The sequence below is a fragment of the Sarcophilus harrisii genome, chromosome 3, assembly GCF_902635505.1.
Source record: "Sarcophilus harrisii chromosome 3, mSarHar1.11, whole genome shotgun sequence".
Classification (NCBI taxonomy): Eukaryota; Metazoa; Chordata; class Mammalia; order Dasyuromorphia; family Dasyuridae; genus Sarcophilus; species Sarcophilus harrisii.
In genome coordinates, this window is record NC_045428.1 from 592,567,906 (window position 1) to 592,592,833 (window position 24,928).

At 37.3% G+C, this 24,928-nt stretch overlaps 1 protein-coding gene across 1 annotated transcript in view; it reads right to left on the minus strand.

The window, feature by feature from the left end:
• Positions 1-9,689: 9,689 nt before the first annotated feature.
• Positions 9,690-24,928, minus strand: part of LOC100928027 (zinc finger protein 501-like) — a 120,323-nt gene continuing 105,084 nt past the window's right edge. The window contains exon 3 of the mRNA XM_031963871.1: positions 9,690-12,135. Within this exon, the coding sequence (XP_031819731.1) occupies positions 10,634-12,135 (1,502 nt within the window). The 3' untranslated portion in view covers positions 9,690-10,633. The remainder of the gene's footprint in view (positions 12,136-24,928) is intronic.

Below are 24,928 nucleotides of genomic sequence, written 5' to 3' on the forward strand. Positions count from 1 at the left end.
TATCATTTTATTTTCACCATCATTTTGCATTTCATGCACTAATTAGTGCAATTAGGCTATTCCACTAATCCTGTACTTCACTGATGGTGACATCTCCTTAGTTAAGATTTCTTGTAGAAAGAGATGCTTGAGCTGAGCTTTCAATGAAGCAAGGGTTGGAAGAGTTGGATTTATTACCATATGGATAGGGAGGTGGGGAGGCATCCTATATTTTAGAGGCAGAGATGAAGAGAGGCCATTTGAGCATTTTAGATATTTTGGAAGTTAGGATACAGATGAAGATCCATCTAATAAAATGAGATTTCAGATTTGTAAGAGCAGAATCAGGAAGGAACTGCCTTAAGGAAACTGAGGTAGGAGAGAGAAGGCAGGGTGGAAGGAGTATTCAACATTGGAATACTTACAAAGCTGGCAGTAAGATGAAGAGTAAGGAAAATAGTTTGGAATTTATCAAGAAAGAAATGGGACCCAGATTACAAGTGACTGGAAGGTAAAAAATAAGTGTAGATTGTAAGGGTCTAAGTCTACTCTATGTCATGGATAATAGGAAAAGAATCTATATCGAGGAAATGTTTGTAAATATTAGTTCTATCACATCGTAGCTGATCTTTGAAGCACAACTGAATTAAGTTTGGAGAAGCTCATCTGGAAACATTGGCTGCTGAGCAGTGGAAACTTTTGACATCAGTGACTGTTTGAACCCATCTTCTGAAGGGCCCAGAGGGGAGGATTAATGATAAATTGAAATGAATGAACAATTAACTAATCTGATTTTTTAAAAAGAGAAAACCAAGTTAACAGTATCAAAAATACTTTCAAATTCACAAAAATGAGCAAGAAATAAGATACAATTGAAAAGACTTTTGCTCAATTACATGTAAACAAAACTGACAATTTCAACAACATAAATTAATTTTTACAAAATATAAAATATACAAAGAACAGAACAAGAAATAAAGAACTTGAACAACCCAATCTTAAAAGAAAAAACTGAACAAGCTATAAATGAAATACCAAAGGATACAAACAAACAAACAACACAGGATCAAATAGATTCTCGAGTGAATTTTATCAGAGGTTCTAAGAACTGTTAAAAGTGAATTTCTGGAAAACCATAACATTCAATTTTGATGTGTATCAGTCTCTTGTTATATATGGTGTTGGCATGAACTGTGAGAGAGACCAGTTGCAGCAACTGATTTCCTTTAATATTTTCTTTTCCTTTCCTTTTTGGTATAGAAAAACTTAATTGGCAAAAAGGAGGATTTCAGAATTTCTGGAATATCCTCTTCCCTATCTAGACTGATAGGTATTTCCCTTTGATTTGTTATACTTACAGGATACATCTTTCAGCTATCTCCTGTTGTTAATGATACATATTTCCTCAATAAGCTTAGGATTGTTTTTCTGTTTGTGTGTTTTGTTTTTTGGTATGAACAGCTACATTGTCGTGAGCAGCCACATTTCTCCCGTTATGTTTCATATAATGTATAAATATTGCTTGCTGGATTGTGAATGTCTCTGGAGGGCACATAGGGGAAAATTAATGATAAATTGAAATGAGTGAACAATTAACTAATCTGATTTTTTGCTGGGGTATACCACACTCTTGATTGCAATAAAATCAGTCTTCTTATTTGTATTAGCTTTTTGGCTACAGCTAATCAAATTGATAAGAAAATTAATGTGAAAATTCTAGCTACACTGTCTGGTACTGGATGATCCCACTGCTTACAGACCCCCAACTCAAAGAATTCTTCAAGCATGCTTTGAGAAGTGTACCAATTTGATACCTTTAAAAGAAGAAGGAACTGAGAGGGCTGGGAAGCATTGCAGCCTAGCACTTTTGTGCTACAGACTGAAACAACCCCAGAGAAGAGTTAGAGTTTTGTGTATTTTTGTATTGTATTGTTGGACTGTCATTTGTATATGAGTGTCTTGGCTGCCTTTCTTTTCCAAATTCCCAATTCAATCTATAACAGAGATTCATTCATTCAAGATAAAGGTTCATAAACATAGAGTAAATCTTGAGTAGCTAGTGGAATCCCATTCAAAACAATAACAAGAGCCCAACACAAAACTCAAAAATTGTTAGAGTAATTAGTAGTCAGTAGGAGAGTTGAGCATTCTATTTTTTTTTTTTTTGCTGAGGCAATTGGGGTTAAGTGACTTGCCCAGGGTCACACAGCTAGGAAGTGTTACGTGTCTGAGATCATATTTGGACTCAGGTCCTCCGGATTTCAGCTGGTGCTCTATCCACTGTACCACCTAGCTGCCCCTGAGAGTTGGTCATTCTAGATCAAAAGCTTCTTGGTAATATTTTGGCAGATTGAAAGAAAAATCATAGTAAGAACTGATGTGCCTAAATCTGTACTTGCCAAACTCTGCCAAACTAAATGGCCAAATTATCTTTATTTTACTGAATATTCTTGATCATTTTTTGATACATTTTGGTCATGAAATTTTATAAATTTTAAAGGGCAAACTAAAAGTTAAATTCCCCAAACAAATGTGTTTGGCTTATTTGGACAGAGTCTGGAGTTCACAAAACTTGCCAACCAAATAATTGTGAAAAATTAATGAATCTTTCTCTTGGGAAAAAAAAAGAAAAATACCTGAAAATAGGTGCTGGCATTCATTGTCACATTTTCCACTTAGTGTCACACTACTAGTCTCAGTTCCATTTTTTGGAAATACCAGAAACGCAAAAGCAGTATTTTTTAAAAGAAATAATATCACTCTTTTCAACTTTGTCTTTTAGTGGCAAGAAAAATATTTATTAAATCCCTTCAAATAATCTCTTGTTAAAATGAGAGAAACAAGAGAAAAAGAGAAAGATGGATAGAGACTCTGAGGCAGGTGTACCCACCTGGTACAATTATTAGCTGCATTGCAGTGAAGTTTTGCCTGACTTGGTGGTATCGGTTATCATTGCCTTCGTCCTAGACATTAGCATAAGAAATACTCTTTTCGTTCCAGATACACAGCCAATTCTAATATCAAATGTCTCCTTAATAAACTTGCAGTACAAATAAGAAAAAGAATAAGAATTTTTATGCAAGTTTTTTAAACTTTCAAAAGATTTAATCTCTATCTTCATTCTGTGAAACTGAGAATGCAGAGAGTCAAATAAAAAAGGAAACTTTTGCCCCATTTGCAGAAATTTATGATATTGTGACTAAACTTGTGACTGAAAAATAATTTCTTTACTGTGAATTTCTATACTGTGTTTTCAATGGTTTTTGTAAATGTTGAAATATTCTACGAGTTTTGGGGATACTCTTCCCTATCAATTAAAAAAATAAAAACTTTGAAAACTTTACATATAAACTGTACCTAGACTCCTTTTTTCACTGCTTCCTTTTCCAAAACTGACATTTATATTTTAGAAGAGAAGAAGAAAAAAGTGATTTCACCAAGTAAGGAATGTTGAGAAAGCGGTAAAGCATAGAAAAATAGAGAAGCAAACAGTTTTTCAGTCCACAGTTTCTAAATTTGCCTTGCATTTAAGAACTGCTGTGGTACAAGGATGAAATTTTCTCTCTAGTTTGGAAAGAAAAAAAAAGATGTCTAAATCAGAAAGTAAAATTTAATTTTAAGAGAATGTCTTTGTTTTACCTTGGTGCTCTGGAGATAATTTTACAGAATTTATTGTCGAAGTTAAAGTTTTACCTGACAAAATGAAAAATGAAAAATTATATGTAAACCTGCATCTTTTACTTTTGTTGTAGGAAAAGGTTTGCAATTAATTGATACATTTAACAAAACTTGGACTAATTCATATAAAATATAAGAGATTTCGTTGAATAAAGAAAACCAGTTTTGGAAACTGCTTGAGATAGGACTGGGAAATGAAGACCCTAGAGATTGAGAAAGTAGTGAAGGGTTGATTCGAATGGGGAAAGAAAAATGTCATTTTGGAGGCCATTAATTGGAGACTGTTTTGATATGAAGCTTATTTAGAAGATAATGATTAGTTAAGACTTTGGATTTCCCAAAAAGTCATCATATATAATGAATAATTTTTTTTACATAATGGCATAATGCAGGGCCTTCATCTTTACCAGCTCTGATTAGTTAAAAGTTTGGATTTCCCAAAAAGTCATAATATAAAATGATTTTTTTACTCATAATGACATAATACAGGGCCTTCATCTTTATCAGTTCTAAATGTCCATCAGAGGACAGGAGACAATTAAGTTTAGGGTTCCTAGTTGCAGAGTTTAAGGTAAGATTTTACTTAAGGGGATTAGAAAGATTTCTCTGCCTATAAAATGTTTATTCTGTATTGGAAAAGTATTTATTTTTTCCACAGTTAAAATTAATTCTGAGATTTCTCATGGTCCCCAAGCTTTATTTAATTGATCTTGATATTTATGTGGATGTAGAAAAGTAACTTAAATTATGGAGCAATATTGAAGATGGGTCAATTTAAGATTTGACTTTATATTGTGCTTTGATAAATTAGGGAAAACGTCTATTCACAGCATTCTGAATGGTAAATGCTAAGGCCATTTTTTGTAACTATAAGAGTAATTTGATTTTAATCTGAATGCAGTTAATACAGAATGTCAAAAATGAAAAAGAGATGAAGTGATTTTCTATTTAAGGTAACTCAGAAATGCATTCAGATGAATTAATGTGTTATTGTTGTCCACTTGTGTAGTCTGTCTCTGCATGACCTGATTTGGGGTTTTCTTGGTAAAGATCCTGGAGTTGTTTACCATTTCCTTCTCCAGTTCATTTTACAGATGAGGAAACGGAGGCAAATAGAGTGACGTGACTTGCTCAGAGTCACACAAGTGGGACAGATTTGGATTCAGGAAGATGTCTTTCTGCCTCCAAGTCTGGCACTCTATCCACTGCATCACCTAGTATTCCTGTTATAAAACTACCTTTATTAAAATTTTTTGAAGTTCATAAAAACTTACCTGAACTGATGCAGAATGAACTAAGCAGAACCTAGAAAATGAATATGAATAATACTTGATTTTCCCCAATTACATGTAAACCCCCCCCCAATTCTAAGATTCATTTTTTAAAATTTTGAGTTCCAAATTTTCTTCTTCCTTCCCTTCTCTCCTCCCTCCTTGAGACAATAAGCACTTTAATATAGATTATACATGTGCAATCACGTAAAACATATTTCTATATTCAATGACTACAAGTATGCAAGTAGAAAGAAAGACTGAGAAGCTTGAAAAATTAGAAAGAATGGAGACTGAGCCATCTAGCTGTCCACATAACCAGTATAGCAATCCCACATCCCAAATAAGCCTAGTTCTGTTCTCCTAAACCTACAAAGCTTTCCCACTGGCTGATGGTGGCTGAGTCTAACTAGGATTTACTGGAAAGAACAACAAAGGGTAAAATAAGAAGAGAATTACATTGATCCAAACCCAGGTCAAATTTTATTTTTTTTTAGACCTGATTGTATATGGGTCCAGAATACGACTCCTTGATAGGAAATTAAGATGGTGAAATAATCTAATCCCTTCTGGAAGTAAGAGTAGTTTAGTTGTAGCATTTGGTATCCTGAACTTTGTATAGAAAGACCTCTTCCTGGCAAAGGATGAGGATGAGGGCAGAGGAGTGAAGTGAGTCCTATGGTGAGCAAGGGTTCATAGTTTGAAAACAGACCTCTCTAATTCCTGGTCCATTACTAACTTTGTGAAGGTTGGTCTGCAACGTGATGTGTAATTCTATTCCACAAACTCTGGCCATTTTACTATTGTTGAGAAAGATTTAACAATCAATTGTGGGAAATATAAGGCCCTCCCCAAACTCCCAGGAAAAAGATCCTGCCTCATATTTTTAATTCTATCCCTGTGACCACAGGCAAGTCCATTCAGTCCTCTAGTCTCAGTGTTCCCAATCATAAAATTAGAGAGGTGCATTAGCCACTTTCCCCATACATCTCCCGAAGCAGCCTGAGTTCCCTCCCAGATTTACTTCTATGATCCTTGACAGTGTTTGTTCATAAGAGATCAGGCAGATTGCTGTTAGATCATGGACAATTTCCTTGTTTTCTTTAGGTCAGTTCCCAATTGTAAGATAGCAGAACTGGATTAGATGATCTGTAAGGATCTCATTTTCTTTCTGTAGTACTAGGGGTGAGCTTATCCAAGTGGATTGTTGGATGAATGATCCCTTTCTCTCTCCTTCTAGGACTATCAAAGGCTTTTGAAAGCTAGAGAGCACCTTCAAAATCATCTTGTCCAACTTCATTATCAAGAAAATCGTGGAATTACTTGTCCAGTGGAGCATAGATGACTTCTCCCATCCTTCAGCTCCTGCTCTCTGATTTTTCTCATGTCACAGACCAAACTTCCTTTTATTCATCTAATTGGGAGACCTGTTTTTAATACACACTGAGGCTTGGTTTTTCCTGGTAATAGGCCACTAGCCACTGGACCACATGCACTGTCTGCACGACAGCCATTCAAGAGACAGTTGAGTCTAGGGGAAGAACACTACCTTTAGAACTTAGTCTGGCACTAATTAATTCTGTATCCTTGGCAAGTTTCTCCTTCACACTGTTCCTTACTTTTCCTAGAGAGATGCTGAGGTACAGTAACAAGAGAACTAGATTGGAAATCAGAGGACAAGGGATTGAATCTGAGTTTTGCAATTGATTACTTCTATGATCTTGTGCAAGTCACTAAAACTCTTTGGGATTCAGTTTCCTTATCTGTAAAATGAGCCATTTGGAATTTTGTTGCTGTTTTTGAGTTGTTTCAGTCATGTCCATTCTCCATGACCCCATTTGGGATTTTCTTGGCAAAGATACTGGAGTGGTTTGCCATTGATTTGAAATAGATGATAATTAAGGTCCCTTCCCCTTCTGGCTCTGTAATCAACTGAAAAAACACATTTAAATGTTTTTTTTGTTAATGAATAAAATTACTAGGAAATGAGCTCCTCCTTCAACACAATTCCAGTAGAACATTCCTGTGTTCTCATCAATTTACCATGGGATTTTAGTCTCTTTTCATAGGTTTCTATACAGGATGTCCCCAAAGTTTTAGGACAATTTTAAGCTTTCATATGTGAATCCACTATATAAATGCTTGTAGTTACCATTGTTTCTATGGGTTCTCTGAGCTTTTTGAATACCTTGTGCAACTCTGAAGGATTAGGAATCATTCCTTTTATTTCCACCATGGACAGCTCTGCTCACTCTATACTGGTTTAGTCTCAGCCAATTTATGATCCAGAGATTAGAGCACTGGGGGAAGGAGAATAGGTGGCGTTCAGGTAAGGAAAAAAATGTGAGAATGATAACTCGCAGTCTTTCTTCCATTCCCATTTAATGTTAGGGGACCTGCTCCCCACTACTCTGGCAAGAGTTGATACAAAAAGACAAAAATTTGAAATCCCAAGGTACAAGTTTTCTTTCTTTTGTCCCTTCCTCTGCCCAGAACAGATTGGGGGTTTGTTCTCAAAAAGAACATATCTTAAAGGGAAACTGAAGGAAAAGGAAAAGATGGGAATAAGAGAAAAGCAGTGTCAAAATTGTGACATAGTAGGTCTATTATGTAAGTATGAGAAAAAGGGAGCTGAGCACTAGACATTGGTCATTGCCTACCTGAACACTGAGTCCAAAGGCTCAGTCACAGTACTGAATCTTATAGAGGGCTGGAACTCTAGAACTGGAACAAAGATACTTATAGCAGGGTGTTTACTCAGTGTGATTGATGAGATAATAGTTCTCTAGTTCACATATACTTAGTGTGATATGGTGATGTAATGGCTCTACAGTTGGCACATGCTCAGTGTGCTACAGTGATGTAATTGTACTAAGGTATTTAAGAGCTGAGAGGACAGACAGAGTGAGACTTGAGTGTGTGTGTGCTTGAGCTCGAGCTTAGACTCCAGAGAAAGCTAGTCCGGACATTACCAATCTCTAATAGAGATATGTCTCCTGTGGCCTATGACCACAAAAGCTCCCAAGAACACTCCACTGAAATCAGAAACCTACATCATGAATCATGAAGAGGGAATAAGATGGTAGCTAACAGTCCTGGTGTAGTAGCACTAAGGATGCCAGCACTTCAACCAAAGATGATATAGGAGGTCCTGAAAGTCCAGGCCTTTGAACTTCAATGATTCAAAGGAAAGAAACCTAATCCCAGGTGGACAGTTCAGCTCAACTGTAGCAACTGAGGTTGGAATGACATACAGCTGACTATTGCCTTTATCTTCCTTCTCCCTAATTCTCATCTTTTTGTTTTTCTCCAATTTCCTTATTTAGTATGTTTCTTAAAATCAAACCTCAAAATCTTAGTCTTTTTAAGTATATAATTTTTTTCCTAATTACATGGAAAAGCAATTTTAAAAATTCCTTTTTTGAAATTTTCAGTTCTAAATTCTCTCCCTCTCTCCCCTCCCCCTTCATTGAGAAAGCAAGACATCTAGGGAGAATTGAGAAAATAGAAAGAAAAAAGCTCTATTAAAGGACTTCCAAGTTAATTAAACCAATTTTTTATTGTCAAAAAGCTGTTTGTCAAGCACTTGAGTGATCAAGTCAAGGGAATTACTCATTTGGTCCATTAAAGTGACCTGGGCTAATACTAATACCACCAAGTCTTTCCCTGGCCTAAGTCAAGCAAAGCTCCTTAATTTTCTGGATTTTTAGAATTGGGGCCTGGACTGTGTCCAACCTCAACCCAAGAGGATTCAATCAGTTCTTGTTCTGTGCAATATGATCCTATGTTGGTCAGATCTTATCCATCTCAATTCTAAAATCAGAGTTTTACTCAGCTTCCATGTTCTTAGAGAACCTTTGGTGGTGACCTTGTAGTAACCACTAGTGAATCCCATTTCTGATACTGTATTAATGTTTGTGAGAACAAACCCCAAAACCTGAAAACGTTTTAGAAAGAAATTTATTTGGAAGAGGAGGACATACCAGAAAGAAGGTATGGATCCCTGTCATCCAGGCTCTGGTAGGTTTACATTACATCTGATTTAGACAAGGATACCCACACACAAACCACATGTATACAGTTAAACAGTTTTGTATCTTGAAGTCAAGGTAGATGTATAAATGTAAACATTCAGTAAAATTTGGGCAAAATAAAAATAAAACAAAACAAATAAACGCAGGCTTGGATGGACTCAAAACGAGACCGGGTTGTCGAGACTCATATCCAAAACCTGGGAGACTCCGAAATTCCTTGTAGACATGTCTGAAATTCCTGGAGAGTTATTAAGATCAAGGAGACATTCTGGGTACAAACAATCTTTAGTTAGATTTAAACAGTATAAGTTTTATGAACAATAAAATAAAACATCCATAATTGAAATGGATTTTTATACCCAGCTATATGTGTTTTGTCCTTCCTTTGTCCAATACAGACCACAACGAGGGTAAAATATGACCTGTTCTTCCCTTCCCAACCAGCTCCTTCACCATTAAGGCATCTACTTGGGCACCAAAATTTTAATTTTGGTAATTTTTATCTTTATTCCTTCCCCTTTGCCCTCCTCACCAGTGTGCTCCTTCTGTGTTCCTTCTTTAGTATTCATTTTTATTCAGTTATTTCCGATATATTTGACTCTTCCTAACCCCATTTGGGATTTTCTTAGTAAAGACTCTGGATTGGTTGGTCATTTCCTTCTCCATCTCATTTACAGATGAGGAAACCGAGACAAATGGAGTTAAGTGACTTGGCCAGGATCACACAGCTAGTACATGTCTGAGGATGCATTCAATCTCAGAAAGATGAGTTTTCCTGATTCCAGGCCACGCTCTCTTAAAAACGCCACCTAACGGCTCTATTCTTCCTTTAATCTTATGAAGATACAAAACCATTCGATTTCCTAGATTATGTCAGTTCTGAGGAGGCTCCTTGTCATTTTTGCATCAAAAATACAAATAATAAGAGTCTTTCAAGTCTTTCAAGACTCTCAGCTCACATTTACCTGCTTCCACATAACACCTACCTCTCCTTTTTCTTCTAAGTAATATCCACTTTTAATTCTTTGGAAACTAATTACGAAATTTCACGACTGTAAAGCTAATAGACTACTAATATTAAAAAGGTGAGATCACTTCTAGGAAAAATTAGGGAACATTGAAAGAGCTTTCACAGCTAGATAGAAGACAACTCAGAGATACCCATTACATACAACTCCTGACCAAGAATTCCTGACCACATCTGGCAGGTGATTACCAAACCTTTATCATAAGACCTATCAAATCCCCTCTCATGACGCTTTGAGACAGTCTTCATTGGACTATCTTTTCTTACTATTTTTATACCCAGGACTTAGTCCAGTAATTGGTCACTATCATTGTAATTGTAATAATCCACTGTAAATGATCAGCAATAAATGATTTTGCATTCTTCCATTTCTGATTCTGTTTCATCTGTCCTAGGAGACTTCCCCTAACTCATTTCCAAAAAAAGTCTCTTTTTCCCAAAAGATTCCTCTTCTACAAAAAGCACAAGGTTTTCCCATATTTCTTCTCGTTAATAAAACTTTCTTCTCTCCAAAATGAATTCTACACTGTTTTTAAAGGCTGAGCTCAGAATGAACTTTCACTATACCGATGAGGTTTCTATCCACTGGGAATCTCACGATGGACAATAAGGTGAGCTGTTCACTGGACGCTTGTCCACATGTTTTACTTTTCCACATTCTCTCCATCGTGCTTCCTTTTGTGTACGGTCAGTAGGACCTTTCTCATAAAGGCTCTCCCACATTCATGGCATTTAAAAGGCTTCTCCCCAGTGTGTGTCCTCTGATGGCGTACCAGGTTAGATTTTTGATTGAAAGCTTTCCCACACTCATCACACTGGTAAGGCTTCTCTTCTGTATGGACTCGCTGGTGTTTGATAAGAGTTGAGCTCTGAGTGAAGGCTTTTTCACATTTACTACATTCATAAGGCTTCTCTCCAGTGTGAATTCTCTGATGTTTAATCAGAATTGAGTTTTTAAGAAAGGCTTTCCCACAGTCACCACATTTGTAAGGTTTTTTTCTAGAATGAGACATCTGCTGTGAATCGGGCGGCGAGGTCTGACTGGGGACTTTCTCGCATTTATTATTTTTACCCGGGTTCTGTTCAGCATGAGTTTTCTGGTGCTCATTCAGCGCCGAGTTTTTACGAAAGCCTTTCCCACATTCATTACAAGTATAAGGCTTTTCTCCAGTATGGATCATCTGATGGGAAATAAGGGTGGAGCTCTGATTAAAGGCTTTCCCACACTCCTCACATTTATAACGTTTCTCTCCGGTATGAACTTTCTGGTGGTTGAAAAGGCTTGAGTTTTGATTGAAGGCTTTCCCACAAGTATTACACTTATAAGGCTTCTCTCCAGTATGAATCTTCTGATGTTGAGTAAGGTTTGACCTCTCTATAAAGGTTTTCCCACATGTATTACATTTATAAGGCTTCTCTCCACTATGAATCCTCTGGTGTTTAATACGGGTTGATCTGTGACTGAAGGTTAGCCCACATTCATCACATTTATAAGGCTTCTCTCCGGTATGGATTCTCTGATGGTTGGACAGGGTCGACTTCTGAGCAAAGCTTTTTCCACACTCATTACACTGATACGGCCTCTCTCCAGTATGAATTCTCTGGTGTTTTAAAAGGTCTGCATTTTGGGTGAAAGCTTTCCCACACTCCTTACATTTATGAGGCTTCTCTCCAACATGGATCTTCTGATGTAGATGAAGTTTTGCAATCTTAAAGAAAGCTTTCCCACACTGCTCACATTTAAAAGGCCTCTTTCCAGCGTGGATCTTCCGATGTTGAATAAGTCTTAAGTTGTCAGAGAAGATCAAATCACATGAATTACATTTATAAGTCTTCTGAATAGCATGGATTTCCTGGTCTTCAGAAGAGTTTGAATTTTGAGGGGAAGCTTTCTTCTCTTTTTTATTTTTATAATTTTTGTCTCTAGCTTGAATCTTCTGGTGTTTGGCAATTTCTGTCTCATCGTTTTCCTGTTTTACTTCCTCACTCTCCTGTTTTATTTCCTCACTTTTTATCTGGATTTCACTTTTGCCCCACTTCCCAAAAAGAGAGGAGTAATCATCAGCATTGCTGAATGTTTCGATCTTCACTCTATGGGACAATTCCTCCTCTGGCTCATTCTCAGTCTTGATCTTGGATTCTAAATCTGAAAAACAGTAATATAAAGTGTGAAGATCTGATATATGTTTAATATAAAGTAAAATTTCTGAGCTTTGAGAATGGAAACTAGGGATGAAGTATTGCACCTGCCAATGGTAACCTAGTGAAAGATAACAGGGAAACATTTTTTGGTATCTCTAGAAATGTTGAAAAATAATCTTTTTCAAGTCTAAGAAACTTTTCCAGATTTTTCCCTGTTTGAAAAAAAAAGGTAGAATGTGCAGTGAATAGAGCGCCAATCCTGAAGTCAGGAGGACCTGAGTTCAAATCTGGCCTCAGACACTTAATACTTCCTAACTGGGCAAGTCACTTAACCCCAATTGCCTCAGGGGAAAAAATTAGGTAGAAGACCAAGAACACAGGTCTTTCTTAAGGAAATGGTTAAAAAGAGTAACCAATCCTTGAACAAAGGTGAGAGCTTATCTTTTTTCTTCAAAAAATTTTAATAACCATACTTTATTTTCCCCCTTGATACTATTTTTATTTTTCCAATTACATGTAAAAGTAGTTTTCAACCTTCATTTTTTGTAAGATTTTAAGTTCCATGTTTTTTCTCCCTACTTTCCCTTCCCCCTTCCTCAAAACTGCAGACAATCTAATATAGGTCATATGTCATTTTGAACATGTTTCCATATTAGCCATGTTGGGAAAGAAAAATAAGAACAAAAGGGAAAAACCACCAGAAGAAAAAAGAAAAAACCACCAAACAAAAAAAGACGAAAACAGCATGTTTCAATTCTCATTCAGTCTCCATAGTTCTCTCAATGCAGTTGCCATTTTCCATTCCAAGTCTATTGGATTTGTCTTGGATCACTGTATTACAGAGCAAAGCTAAATCTCTCATAGCTGATCATCATGCAATCTTGCTATTACTATGTATGATGTTCTCCTGGTTCTGTCAGCACCAGCTCATGCAAGTCTTTCAGGGCTTTTCTGAAATTTGCCTGCTGATCATTTCTTACAGAGCAATAATATTCCATTACATTCATATACTAAAACTTATTCAGTCATTCCCCAACTGATGGGCAGCCACCACAAAAAGGAACTGCTACAAACATTTTTTGGTACATGTGGAGCTTTTTCCCTCTTTTATGATCTCTTTGGGATACAGAACCAGTAGTGACACTGGCGGATCAAAGAGTGGGCAATTCTATTGTCCTTTGGGCATAGTTCCAAATTGCTCTCCAGAATGACTGGATCAGTTCACAACTCCACCAACAATGTACTGGTTTGACCATCTTTCAATGACCTATGATATGAGCTACCTAGCATCATTTTCCTTGCTTCCATACAGAAGGTAATGTTATTGATCAGAAGGAGGAGGTCCCCTTGGTTCTGAAGGAAATCCAGGGGGCTTGGGGACATTAGTCACTTCAACCAAGACTTGCTTCTCCACTTCTGTCTCTGGGACCTTCTCATGGTAATATTTGGACTCCACTCTCTTTTCTACCTGATAAGTTCCCCACCAGAGCCTCCATTTGAAAAAGCACCCAAATTGGCCATGATTGCTTTATACCTGAACACCCTTGGGTATTTCACTACCTTCCCATTCAGTGTTTCCCTCTCCAACATTTCAGCAACCTTTTTATATGATGACTCTCCTCACTGAAAAGTAATTTCCATAAGAGTTGAAAATATCTCTATTTATGCTTATATTCCAACTTTCAAGGAAAGCGTATTTTTTACTCTCTCTTGGTTTTTCTCCTACCTATCTAATCAGACCTCTGTCTCCTTTGCTGGATCCTCCTCCAGATCACACCCTCTAATCTTAGATGACCTTCAGGACCCTTTCCTGGGCCCTCTTTTCTTCTCCATCTATATGTCTTCACTTACTGGTCTCATGAGGTCCCATGGATTTAATGGCCAGCTCTGTTGATGCTTCTCAAATCTACCTTCCCTGTTCTTACCAAACTCTCTGCTTACCTCCAATCTCCCATCTCCAATAGCTTTTCAGATATCATGATGCAGAAGGCATCTTAAACTCAGTATGTCCAAAAACAGAGCTCATGATTTTTCTCCTTAAACCTTCCTTATTACTGTAAAGGGCAATACCCTCCTCCCAGTTCTCAGACTCATAAGGTAGCAATTTTCCGTGAATCCCCTTGCCCTCTCAAGCCCCATTCCCTATATCTAAGCTGTTGTAAATTGTAACTTAGCAACATCCCTCAAGTGTGCCCCCTTCCCTCCTCTGACATGGCTCCCACCCTGCTCCAGACCCTCCTCACCTCACACCTGGACTATTAGCAGTAGCCTGCTGGGGGATCTACTTGCCCCAAGATTCTCCCCACTCTAGTCTGGCCCCCATTCATCTAGTAAAGTGGCTATCCTAAGTCAGATCACGAAACACCCCCTTCCCCTTCACTAATCCTAATGCCTCCAGGATCAAATACAAATGGCTGTTTGGTGTTCAAAGCCCTTCCTAACCCATTCCTTTCCACCTTTCCAGTTTTCTCCATTGTGTACTCTGAGATCCACTGACAGGGGCCTCCTGACTGTTCCACAAACAAGACAATTCTCTCAGCTCCATAACTGACCTTTGGCTGTCCCTCTACTTGGAATGCTCTGGGTGCTCTGCTCTACTGATTGCCCTGTCTTCCTTAAGTATCAGATAACATCCCACCATCCTCAGGAAGCCAGAAACTGGAAACTGAATAGTGGCCCATTCGTTGGGGAAAGGCTGGGTAAATTGTGGTATATGAATGTTATGGAATATTATTGTGCTGTAAAAACAATCAGCAGGATGATTTCAGAAAGGCCTGGAGAGACCTGAGTGAAATGAGCAGGACCAAGAGATCATACACTTCAACAGCAATACTATATACCATGATCAATTCTGAAGGATGTGGCTCTTTCCAACAATGAGATGTTCCAGGCCAGTTCCAATGACCTTGTGATGAAGAGAGCTAGCGAGAGAACTGTGGGGACTGAGAGTGGATCATAACATAATATTCTCACTCTCTCTGTTGTTGTTCACTTGCATTTTGTTTTCTTACTCTTTTACTTTCTTTTTTTTTGATCTGATTTTTCTCGTGCAGCAAGAGAATTGTATAAATATGTTTATACATATTGGATTTAATGTATACTTTAACATGTTTAAAAAAATGTATTTTAATTTTTTTGTTTAGGATTACTACAAACAGAGGCAGCTAGGTGCACTGGATAGATCACCAACCTTGAAATCAGGAAGACCCGAGTTCAAATCTAACCTCAGATACTTAACACTTTCTGGCTATTTGACCCTGGGCAAGTCACTTAACTCCAATTGCTTCAGAGGAAAAAAAAAAAGATTATTACAAATATTACTACAGATTTTGTTAGGTAGCTGGATAATATTTGAGGGCATGAGTTTGAGAATGGGGTGGACTATGGCAGTTTAAACAGTTTTCTTTCAGAAATTATTCTGATTTAGAATCTGCTGTTGTTCAGTTGTTTCAGTCATAGTCAATTCTTCATGGCCTCCTTGACAAAGAAACTTAACACAGTTTGATATTTCCTTCTCCAGCACATTTTACAGATGAGGAAATTGAGGCAAACATGGTAAAACTGGCTTGTCCAGGGTCACTCAGCTAGCAAATGTGCAAGGCCACATTTGAACTCAGGAAGTCTTCTTGACTTCAGGGCTGGCACTCTATCCACTGAACCATCTAGCTGCCTATTGCTTTAGAATGAGATTAAATTTTTAAAAATTGTTTCTGGCATGATAGACATATATCAAATCCAGTGATCTCTAGCTATGGACATATATATATATATATGACATGTGTCACTAATACATATATGTGTGTGTGTGAGACTACATATATATATACACACACACACATATATGTGTGTATATATATATATATATATATATATAACTATACATCTCTATATGGGTTTATACATTATATAAATAAGTATATGGGTATATAGATGAATCTATGTATGTTTGGGCATATTTCTAGAAAATTATGCTTCTTAGCAATTTGGACTCATTGATTCTAGTCAATCATAAGATAAAAAATAACATCTGGTGTGTTTATGGGGCTTTAAAGCTTTGCCAAATGTTTCCCTTCACTGGATCATGATTACAAGCCTGTGAACAGATCCCATGGAGAAAAAAGTCCATATCTTACAGTTAAGGAATAGAGAGACTGAGAGGGTAAGGACAATAGGGCCACAGAGGAAGTTAATAACAGATGACATTAATTTGGCACTTTCTGCATACCGAGGCGTTTCTGCCCAAGACTCTGGAGTGGGGCGGCCATTATTATCTGTCCCAATTTTCACAAGACAACTACGTGAATTTGATTTCTTCCCCAGCTTCCAGTTATTCCTGCTACGCTGCATAACCAGTTTCTGGCTCTAGGCTACCATGAAGCTAGAAATGTAGAAGTAAATAGGGTCCCAGGGAAGCAGAGTACAGGATCGTGATCCCAAGTCATGGGAGGATTCCCATGGCATTTGCTCCTGCTGAATAAAGATCTCAGCGATTTGTGTGCTCAATGACAGAGCAGGAACTGGATCAGGGAAAAAAGCACCAGATGTTTTTAAGTGAGATTACATATTAGAGAATCTAAGGGAGGAAGTATAGGGGAAAAAGAGGATGCAGGAAAAAATCTTGAGGGACACTCACATTAAGGGTTTACTAGATGGATAGTGATTAAGTAAACTGAAAGGAAGAAAGGGATGAAGCAAGCATTATTAATCACCAAAGTTATGTGATCCTGGGCAAGTCACTTCACTGTTTGCCTCAGTTTCCTCATTTGTAATATGAGCTGGAGAAGGAAGTGCTATCTTTTAAGGTCACTTTATAGGTGACTATAAAATTGAGCAAGTCTGTCATGAAGACTTATTTGCAAACTCCAAGAGTTGTCCCAGGTTCTGTCCTCGATAGCCATCACAAAGGTTAAACCTTCTTCCCACTTGTATGGGGAGCTCTTTTCCCATCAGTCTTTTCTCCAATCTTTAAATCCCTGTTTCCTTCAACCAATCCTCATAGGACAAGAAGTTCAGACTCTTCCTCATCCTGGCTGCCCTTTCTTCTGAACATCCTCGTTTGATGGTGTTCTCCTGACCCAGGAACCCAGACCTGAACACAGTTCCCAGATGAGCTCTGACAAGGACACGGGGTCCCTCGGCTCCATCTTTGGGAAGCCATTCCCTGCTCCATGTGGGCCCAGGAGGCAACAGCATTTGGGGATCTCATTTCACCTGCTGATTTACATGGAGCTTACAGTCCCAGACACCTGGAAGAACATTGCTGGCTCTGATCTCCTGTGAAATTTCCCTCAACTCTAGCATATGCTGATCTTTTTGGACCCTGACTCTATCACCCAGTGTTAGGCATCCTCCCAGATTTGAGTCATCTGTCAATTCTTTGTGTATAGCATGTATATCTTTGTCCTTGTCAGAGAGAAAAACCAAACAGAACAAGAAAAGGAGCATATGTCACTAATGCGTTGTTGATGGGTGGGCAGATCCAACCCTTCTGGAGAGCAATTTGGAACTATGTCCAAGGGGCTATCAAACTGCACCCATCAGTGTCTCTACTGGGCCTGTGTCCCAAAGAGACCATAAAGAAGGGGAAAGGAGCCACATGTGCAAACATGTTTGTGGGACCCCTTTTAGTGAGAACTGGGAACTGAGTGGATGCCCATCATTTGGAGAATGGCTGAATAAATTGTGGTATATGATTGTGATGGATTATCATTGTTCTGTAAGAAACGATCAACAGGATGATTTCAGAAAGGCCTGGAGAGACTTACAGGAACTGATACTAAGGGAAATGAGCAGAACCAAAAGATCATTATACACAACAACAAGATTATGTGATGATCCAATTCTGGCTCTCTTCAACAAGAAGGTATTTTCAATAGACTTATAGTGGAAAATGCCATACTCATCCACAGAGAAAACTATGGAGATTGAATACAGATTGAAGTTTAGTATTTTCACCTTTTTTTGATTGGTTTGTTTATTTTTTCTTTCTCCTAGTTTCTTTCTTTTTTAGTCTAATTTCTCTTGTACATGACAACTAGAGAAATGTATTTAAAAGAATTGCATATATTTAACTTATATCAGATTACTTGCTTTCTTGGAGAGGGGGAAGACAAGGGAGGGAGGGAAAAAACTTTGGAATATAATGTCTTGTAGAAATAAATGTTAATTTATTGGTCTACCTGCCATCTAGTCGAGGGGTGGGGGGAAGGAGGGGAAAACTTGGAACAGAAGGTTTTGCAAAAGTCAGCGCTGAAAAATTACCCATGCATATGTCTTGTAAATAAAAAGCTAAAAATAAATAATTTTTTTAAAAAGAAAGAAATGTTAAAGGTTATCTTTGCATGTGTTTGGAAAAATAAAATAATATTAACAATTAATTAAAAAAAATTTTTAAAGCAGCATGTGTCAATGAAGCATTTCTTTTAAGGCACAGAACAGAAAGAAATACAGTGATAGGAATGGAAACATTCTTTTAGTATTAGAAATGCACAGTCCACTGTATGTGCCAAAATGTTTATGGCAGCCCTGTTTGTAGTGGCCAGAAACTAGAAACTGAGTGGATGTCCATCAATTGGAGAACGGCTGAATAAATTGTGGTATATGAATGTTATGGAATATTATATATTATGGAATATTATTGTTCTGTAAGAAATGACCAGCAGGAGGATTTCAGAAAGGTCTGGAAAGACTTACAGGAACTGGTGCTGAGTGAAATGAGCAGGACCAGGAGATCCTTATATACACCCAAAGAAAAAACACTGGGAAATGAGTGTAAAATGTTTGCATTTTTGATTTTCTTCCCTGGTTATTTTTACCTTCTGAATCCAATTCTCCCTGAGCAACAAGAGAACTGTTTGGTTCTACACACATATATTGTATCTAGGATATATGTGACATATTTAACAGGTATAGGACTGCTTGCCATCTGGGGGAGGGGGTAGAGGGAGGGAGGGGAAAAGTCGGAACAGAAGTGAATGCAAGGGATAATGTTGTAAAAAATTACCCTGGCATCATGGGTTCTGTCACTAAAAAGTTATAATTATTTAAAATATATATATATATATATATATATATATACACACATATAAAGGGTTAAATAAAAAAACAAAAAAAGAAATGAACAGTCCAGAGAGAAAGACAACCATCAAAATAGGGGTGCTTTGTTTAGGTACAGAAAGAAACTGAAGAATAGAAATAGAAACACAGCCTCAGAAATGGAAGCATCTTGTTACATAGGGATGGAAGCAGAAGGATGTCCAGATACAAAGACAGGCCCAGAAATCCAGAAGGGAACAGAAGAATGTCCAAATAGAAACACTAATGGAGAAATTGAAGAATTTTTTTAAGTACCCAAGGGAATAAAAGGAAGTTCAGCCAGAGAAAATGAGGCATTTTGGTTGATTGGGTTTTTAGCTAAGGAAAAAGGGCAAATCCAGAGAAATAGAACAATAGAAATTGATGCATTCTTTTAGGTACAGAAGGAAATTCAGGTAGAAAACATGGCTATAAAATTGATGGGAATTTTTTTGAAGGTATAGAAAAAAAAGTTTTTAAAAAGTCCAATTAAGGGCACAATTATAAAAACTGAAGGTTTTTAAATTTTTTTTTAACATACAAAAGGGAACAGAAGAATGTTCAGAGAAAATTACAGCCATAGAAATGGAAGCACTCTTAGTGGGGAAGGAATGGGGAAGGGACAGAATCTGGGATTCAAAGATTCAAAAGAAATCCTTAAAAATAAATAAATAATTTTAAAAGCAGAAATTGAAGCATTCTTTTTGGTGCAGAATAGAAAAAGAAAATAGTCTAGATGGAAACTCAGCCATCAAAATTAAGGCTTTTTTAAAAAATATATAGCAGTTCAGATACATATACTACTGTAGAAATGGAAGCATTCTCTTTAGATTACAGAAGCTAGGTAAAAGAAAACAGTCCAGATAGAACTCAGCCATCAAAATTAAAGCTTTTTTTTTTTTTTAAGGGGGTGTTAACTATAGAAAGGAAAACAAAAAAGTCCAGACTGGAAAACAATCATACACAGTGAAACATTTCTTTAGGTACAGGAGCTCCCTCTGAAAACTCAGAAATAGAAACCGAGGCACTTTTTTTTGGAATGAATGGATAGGAAGGAACAGGAAGAAATCTAGACAGAAATTGAAGCATTTTAGGTAAGGGTGTCCAGATAAAAAGACAGCCATAAAAATTGAAGGAAAAAAATAGACAATCAAGAGATTCTCCACGCCTTCGAAATGGAAGCATTCTTTTAAGCACAGAAGGAAGATCAGGTAGAAACATAATAGATATTCAGAAAAAAATTAAGCTACAAGATGAAATGTAACATAGTTCAATTAAAAACACAGCTAGAGAAATGGAAGAATTTATATTTATGGAAGGGAAAAGAAGAATGTCTAGAGAAATGTGGCCACAGAAACTGAAACTTTTTTTACGTTCATAAAGGAAGAAAGGAACATCCAGATAGAAATACAGACACAGAAATTGAGGCTTTTTTTCTTTTTCTTTTTTTTCTTTTTTTGGTTCAGAAAGGAATTTGAGGAAATTCAGATTAAAAGCACAACCAATGAAATTGAAACATTCTTTTAGGACAAAAGGAAGTTCACATAGGAACAAGGCCATAGGTAATTAGACCTTTTTTTTTCCCAGCTAAAGAATGAAATTCAAAAAAGTCCAATTAAAAACACAGCTATAAAAACTTTTAGGTACCGAAAGGAATAAAAGTTCGTTCAAATAGGAATAACAGCCATCAAAAGTGAAGAAGACACACACATATACATATAGACATTTATACACACATTCATATATACATTTATACGATACACATATATAAATACATATATAAATGTATAGAAGGGAGCAGAAGAAAGTCCAGATACAGGCATAGAAATTGAGGTGTTTATTTTAGGTACCAAAGGGAAAGGAAGGAACTTGTGATGGAATTAGTTTTGAAAGATAAATGACTCTAACATTTGGGTACTGGAGATTCTGAAGGGGAACATTTGGCACCTTTCCCTTTCAAAACAGTTGTTTTCTCCAACTCTTCAATCTGGGGGCTTATCTCTAAAAGAGGATTCTGGACAGAGGTTGGGGATTTAGGACCTGGTAATTCAGAAATTACCAGGTGCTGATCTATGGGAGGGGCCTTAAAACAGTAAAAAGAATCGAGAAAAAGACCCTCGGAAAATGCGGTCCTAGGAGAGCCCTCCCAGAGGCCAGTTTCAGTGAGCACAGGTTGGTTCTGTCCCTCTCTGAGAGGGGGCTCTGGATCCTCCAGTTTTTATCCAGAGTCTGTGCTCAGAGAACACTCTAATAATCAGTCAATTCGTTAGCAGGTAGAGTATCCCCTAAAAGGAGAGTCTAGGTTAGATCAATTAGCTCTTTTAGATTTAACAATTAGCTCAGGTTCCTGCCCTCAGGAAATTCCCTCACTTCAAATTAGAATCTAATAAGAAGAAACAAAAATTTCCCTGAAGGTTACTTACCAGAAGTATCTAAATTTGAGGGATTCTCCATTGGGTTTCTGAGAAAGGACAGGCTTCAGCTCTCTCCTGGACTTGGGAAGTTCTAAGTTACAGTATCTGAATGCTTCTGAAAGAAACTCTGCGGGTTCTCAGCCCACGCTCCTCCCTAGGCATTCAGGTACAAAGGGAAACCTGGGCCAGGTGTAACTGGCTCATTGATATTCAGAAAATGAGTTTGGGAATGTCAAGTACACACTCTGGGATTTTTGATTGGTTAGCTTACAAGGTTTCCCATTAGAAATAATATCCTGGAGGGCAGATACTATTTTTTGGTTGTTGTTATTGTTATTGTTTCTGATTGAGATTAGAAGTTGGGTGAGAGGATGGGAGATTTGCTTTGTGATTCTAGCTTTAGCTGAGAATCTGGGCCTCAGTAAACTTGACTATCAGCCCACGACCACAGTCCAATAGATTCTCTCTCTCTGTTTTTTTTTTAAACAGTATTTTATTTTTCCAAATACATGCAAAGCTAGTTTTGAACATTCAACTTTGCAAAACCTTGTGTTCCAAAATTTTCTCTCCTTCTCTCAGACAGCAATTCTTCTAAACATTTACATACATCCATACTGTCCAAGAAAAATCAGATCAAAAGTGACAAACAAAAAAAAATCACGAGAGAAAAAACAACAATAAGCAAACAAACAACAACAACAACAAAGGTAAAAATACTATGCTTTGATCCATATTCAGTCTCCATAGTTCTCTTTCTGGATGCAGATGCCACTTTGCATCCTTAAGCCTATTAGAATTGCCTTGAATCACGGCATTGTAGAAAAGAGCCATGTCCATCACAGTTGATCATCACACATTCTTGTTCCTGTGTACAATATTTTCTTGGTTCTGCTTGTTTCACTCAGCACCAGTTCATGTAAATCTTCCCAGGCCTTTCTAAAATCAGCTTGTTCATCATTTTTATAGAACATTAATATTCTATTACTTTCAGCCATTCCCCAATTGATGGGTATATATTCATTTTCCAATTCTTAGTCACCACACACAAAAAAGCTGCTACAAACACTTTTGCACATGTCGGTCCTTTCCCCTCTTTTAATATCTCTGTAGGATACAGACCTAATAATGACAGTGATGGATCAAAGATGGATCAGAGTTTTATAGCCCCTTGGGCATAGTTTTGAACGAGATGAGGTGAGATCTTTCAAGACAGTTGGAAAATCAAGTAAGGCTTCAGCTGTTTCAGAGTTTGAGTAGGCCTAAAGGACTTTAAGCATTGAGTCAAGGGCATACTTAAGTCCCCTTTCTGCTAGCCTCCTATAACATCAGTGTCTCCCTGTTTTGGTCAAATGGGCAACTATGTACTTATTGGCCAAGTTCAATTTCTTGGGTAGTTCCCGAGTTTAGAATGTAAGATCCTCAGCCAATAAGGATAAGGGTCAGTGGTGGGAGGGGGTATTTTCGTTAGGGATTAAAAGTGTTGACCCTGCCCCTGACGGTGCTTCCTCCCTTCGATTGGCTAGATGGATGGGATGCCCTTCTCTTGAGAATGTATAATAAACTTTGCTTTGCTTCTAGAGATCTCTCCAGCTTTTTTATTAAATAGTGACCCCTCACCATTTCTGAACCACACAGTTTTAAATTGCACTCCTGAATGGTTGGATCATTTCACAAGTCCACCAACAATGCATTAGTGTCCCAGTTTTCCCACATTCCCTCCAACATTTATGGAAATTCTTTAAAATTCTGATTATTGCTTCTTTATTTTGGGGGAATATTGAGAAAGCAAATACTAGAAAAAGAGTTGGAAGCTAAAACAGGAGCGAGATTTTACAAAAATAACCAAATACCAGAAGATTCAAATTGGAGATGAGATCTCTATAGAGAATGAAGGAAAACCTTAAGTCATTGTTCAAACATTTCTAAACCTCAGGGAAGAGGTAGTATCATAAAGTCTAATAAATTCAATGAGTGTGAAAAACTTAACCGAAAGCACAACCCCTATATGTGATGATCCATATTGGAGAGAAGTCTTATAAATGTAATAAAAAAAAAAAAGTCTTACCCTTATTAAGCATCAGAGAATTATACCAGAGAAGCTTTAGAATTTTTTGTAAAAAGTGGGATTTTAATTGGAACTTAAAGGAAGCCAGGGAGATGAGTAGTCAGAGAGAAAGAGGGGAGAGCATTGTGGATATCTGGGACAGCCAGAGACAACGTCCTGAATCAAGAGATGGATATTTGTGCACGGAATAGCCAGGAGACCAGAGTCATTGCATCAACAAGTATGTCCGGGGGAATAAGATATAAAAAGACTGGTAGGAAGAAGGGGCTAGCTTATGAAAGGCTTTGAAACCTAAACACAATATTTTGTATTAGAGTCTAAAAGAAAGTCACTGGAGTTTATTAAATTGTAGGTGTGTATGAAATAATGGGGTCATGTAGGAAAATCACTTTTAGGGCTGAAGACTGAATGGATTGGAGTGGAGATCACAGGCAGGTAGACTCACCAGAATCCCAAGGCAGATATCAAGGCTTGAGGTGATGAGGAGAGGAGAGAAAGTAGAATGGTCAGAAGATGCTGCAAAGGCAAAGTCAATTAAGTCTCGGCAATAGCTTGGCTATAGGTGGAGTGACAGTGAAGAGTCTAGGACCACTTTAGCTTTCAAGCCTGAGGGACTGGGAGGATGATGTTGCCCTTTTTAATAATAGGGAAAGTAGAGGGAGGAGGGTTTGGGGAAAGATAATGAGTTCTGCAAATCATCAGCATAAGGAAGATAGTAAGCCGAGGAGAACACTAGTAGAAAGAGTAGAGAAGTGAGAGAGTAGGAACTAGAACAAAATCCTGGAAAAATCATGTTTCTAGAGAATACAGATGAAGATCCAGCAAATTAAAGTGAGCTATCAGACTGGAAGAAGCAGAATCAGGTGGGAACCTGATATAGAAAAGAACATGTAAGTTGGAGAGGATATTCAACATTGCAATATTTACAAAATTGTTCAGGAAAGACAAGGTGTGGAGAAACGATTCAGAATTTCTCAAAACAGAGATGCAACCAGATTGCAAGTAGCTAGGAGGTAAGAAATTCAGGGCAATGAAATAGAATGTATTTAGTTCATATATATTTTCGTTTTTTAAGTTTCTGCATTATATATTTGTATGTATGATAGTTGTCTGCTGCATGTGATGTTAAACTTCTTCAGAGTAGAGATTGTTTGATTCTTTGAATTTCGTCCCAACACCTAGCAAAGTGCCTTTCATAATCATCACTTAATACATATTTATTGTTTGATTACTCAATTGAACTA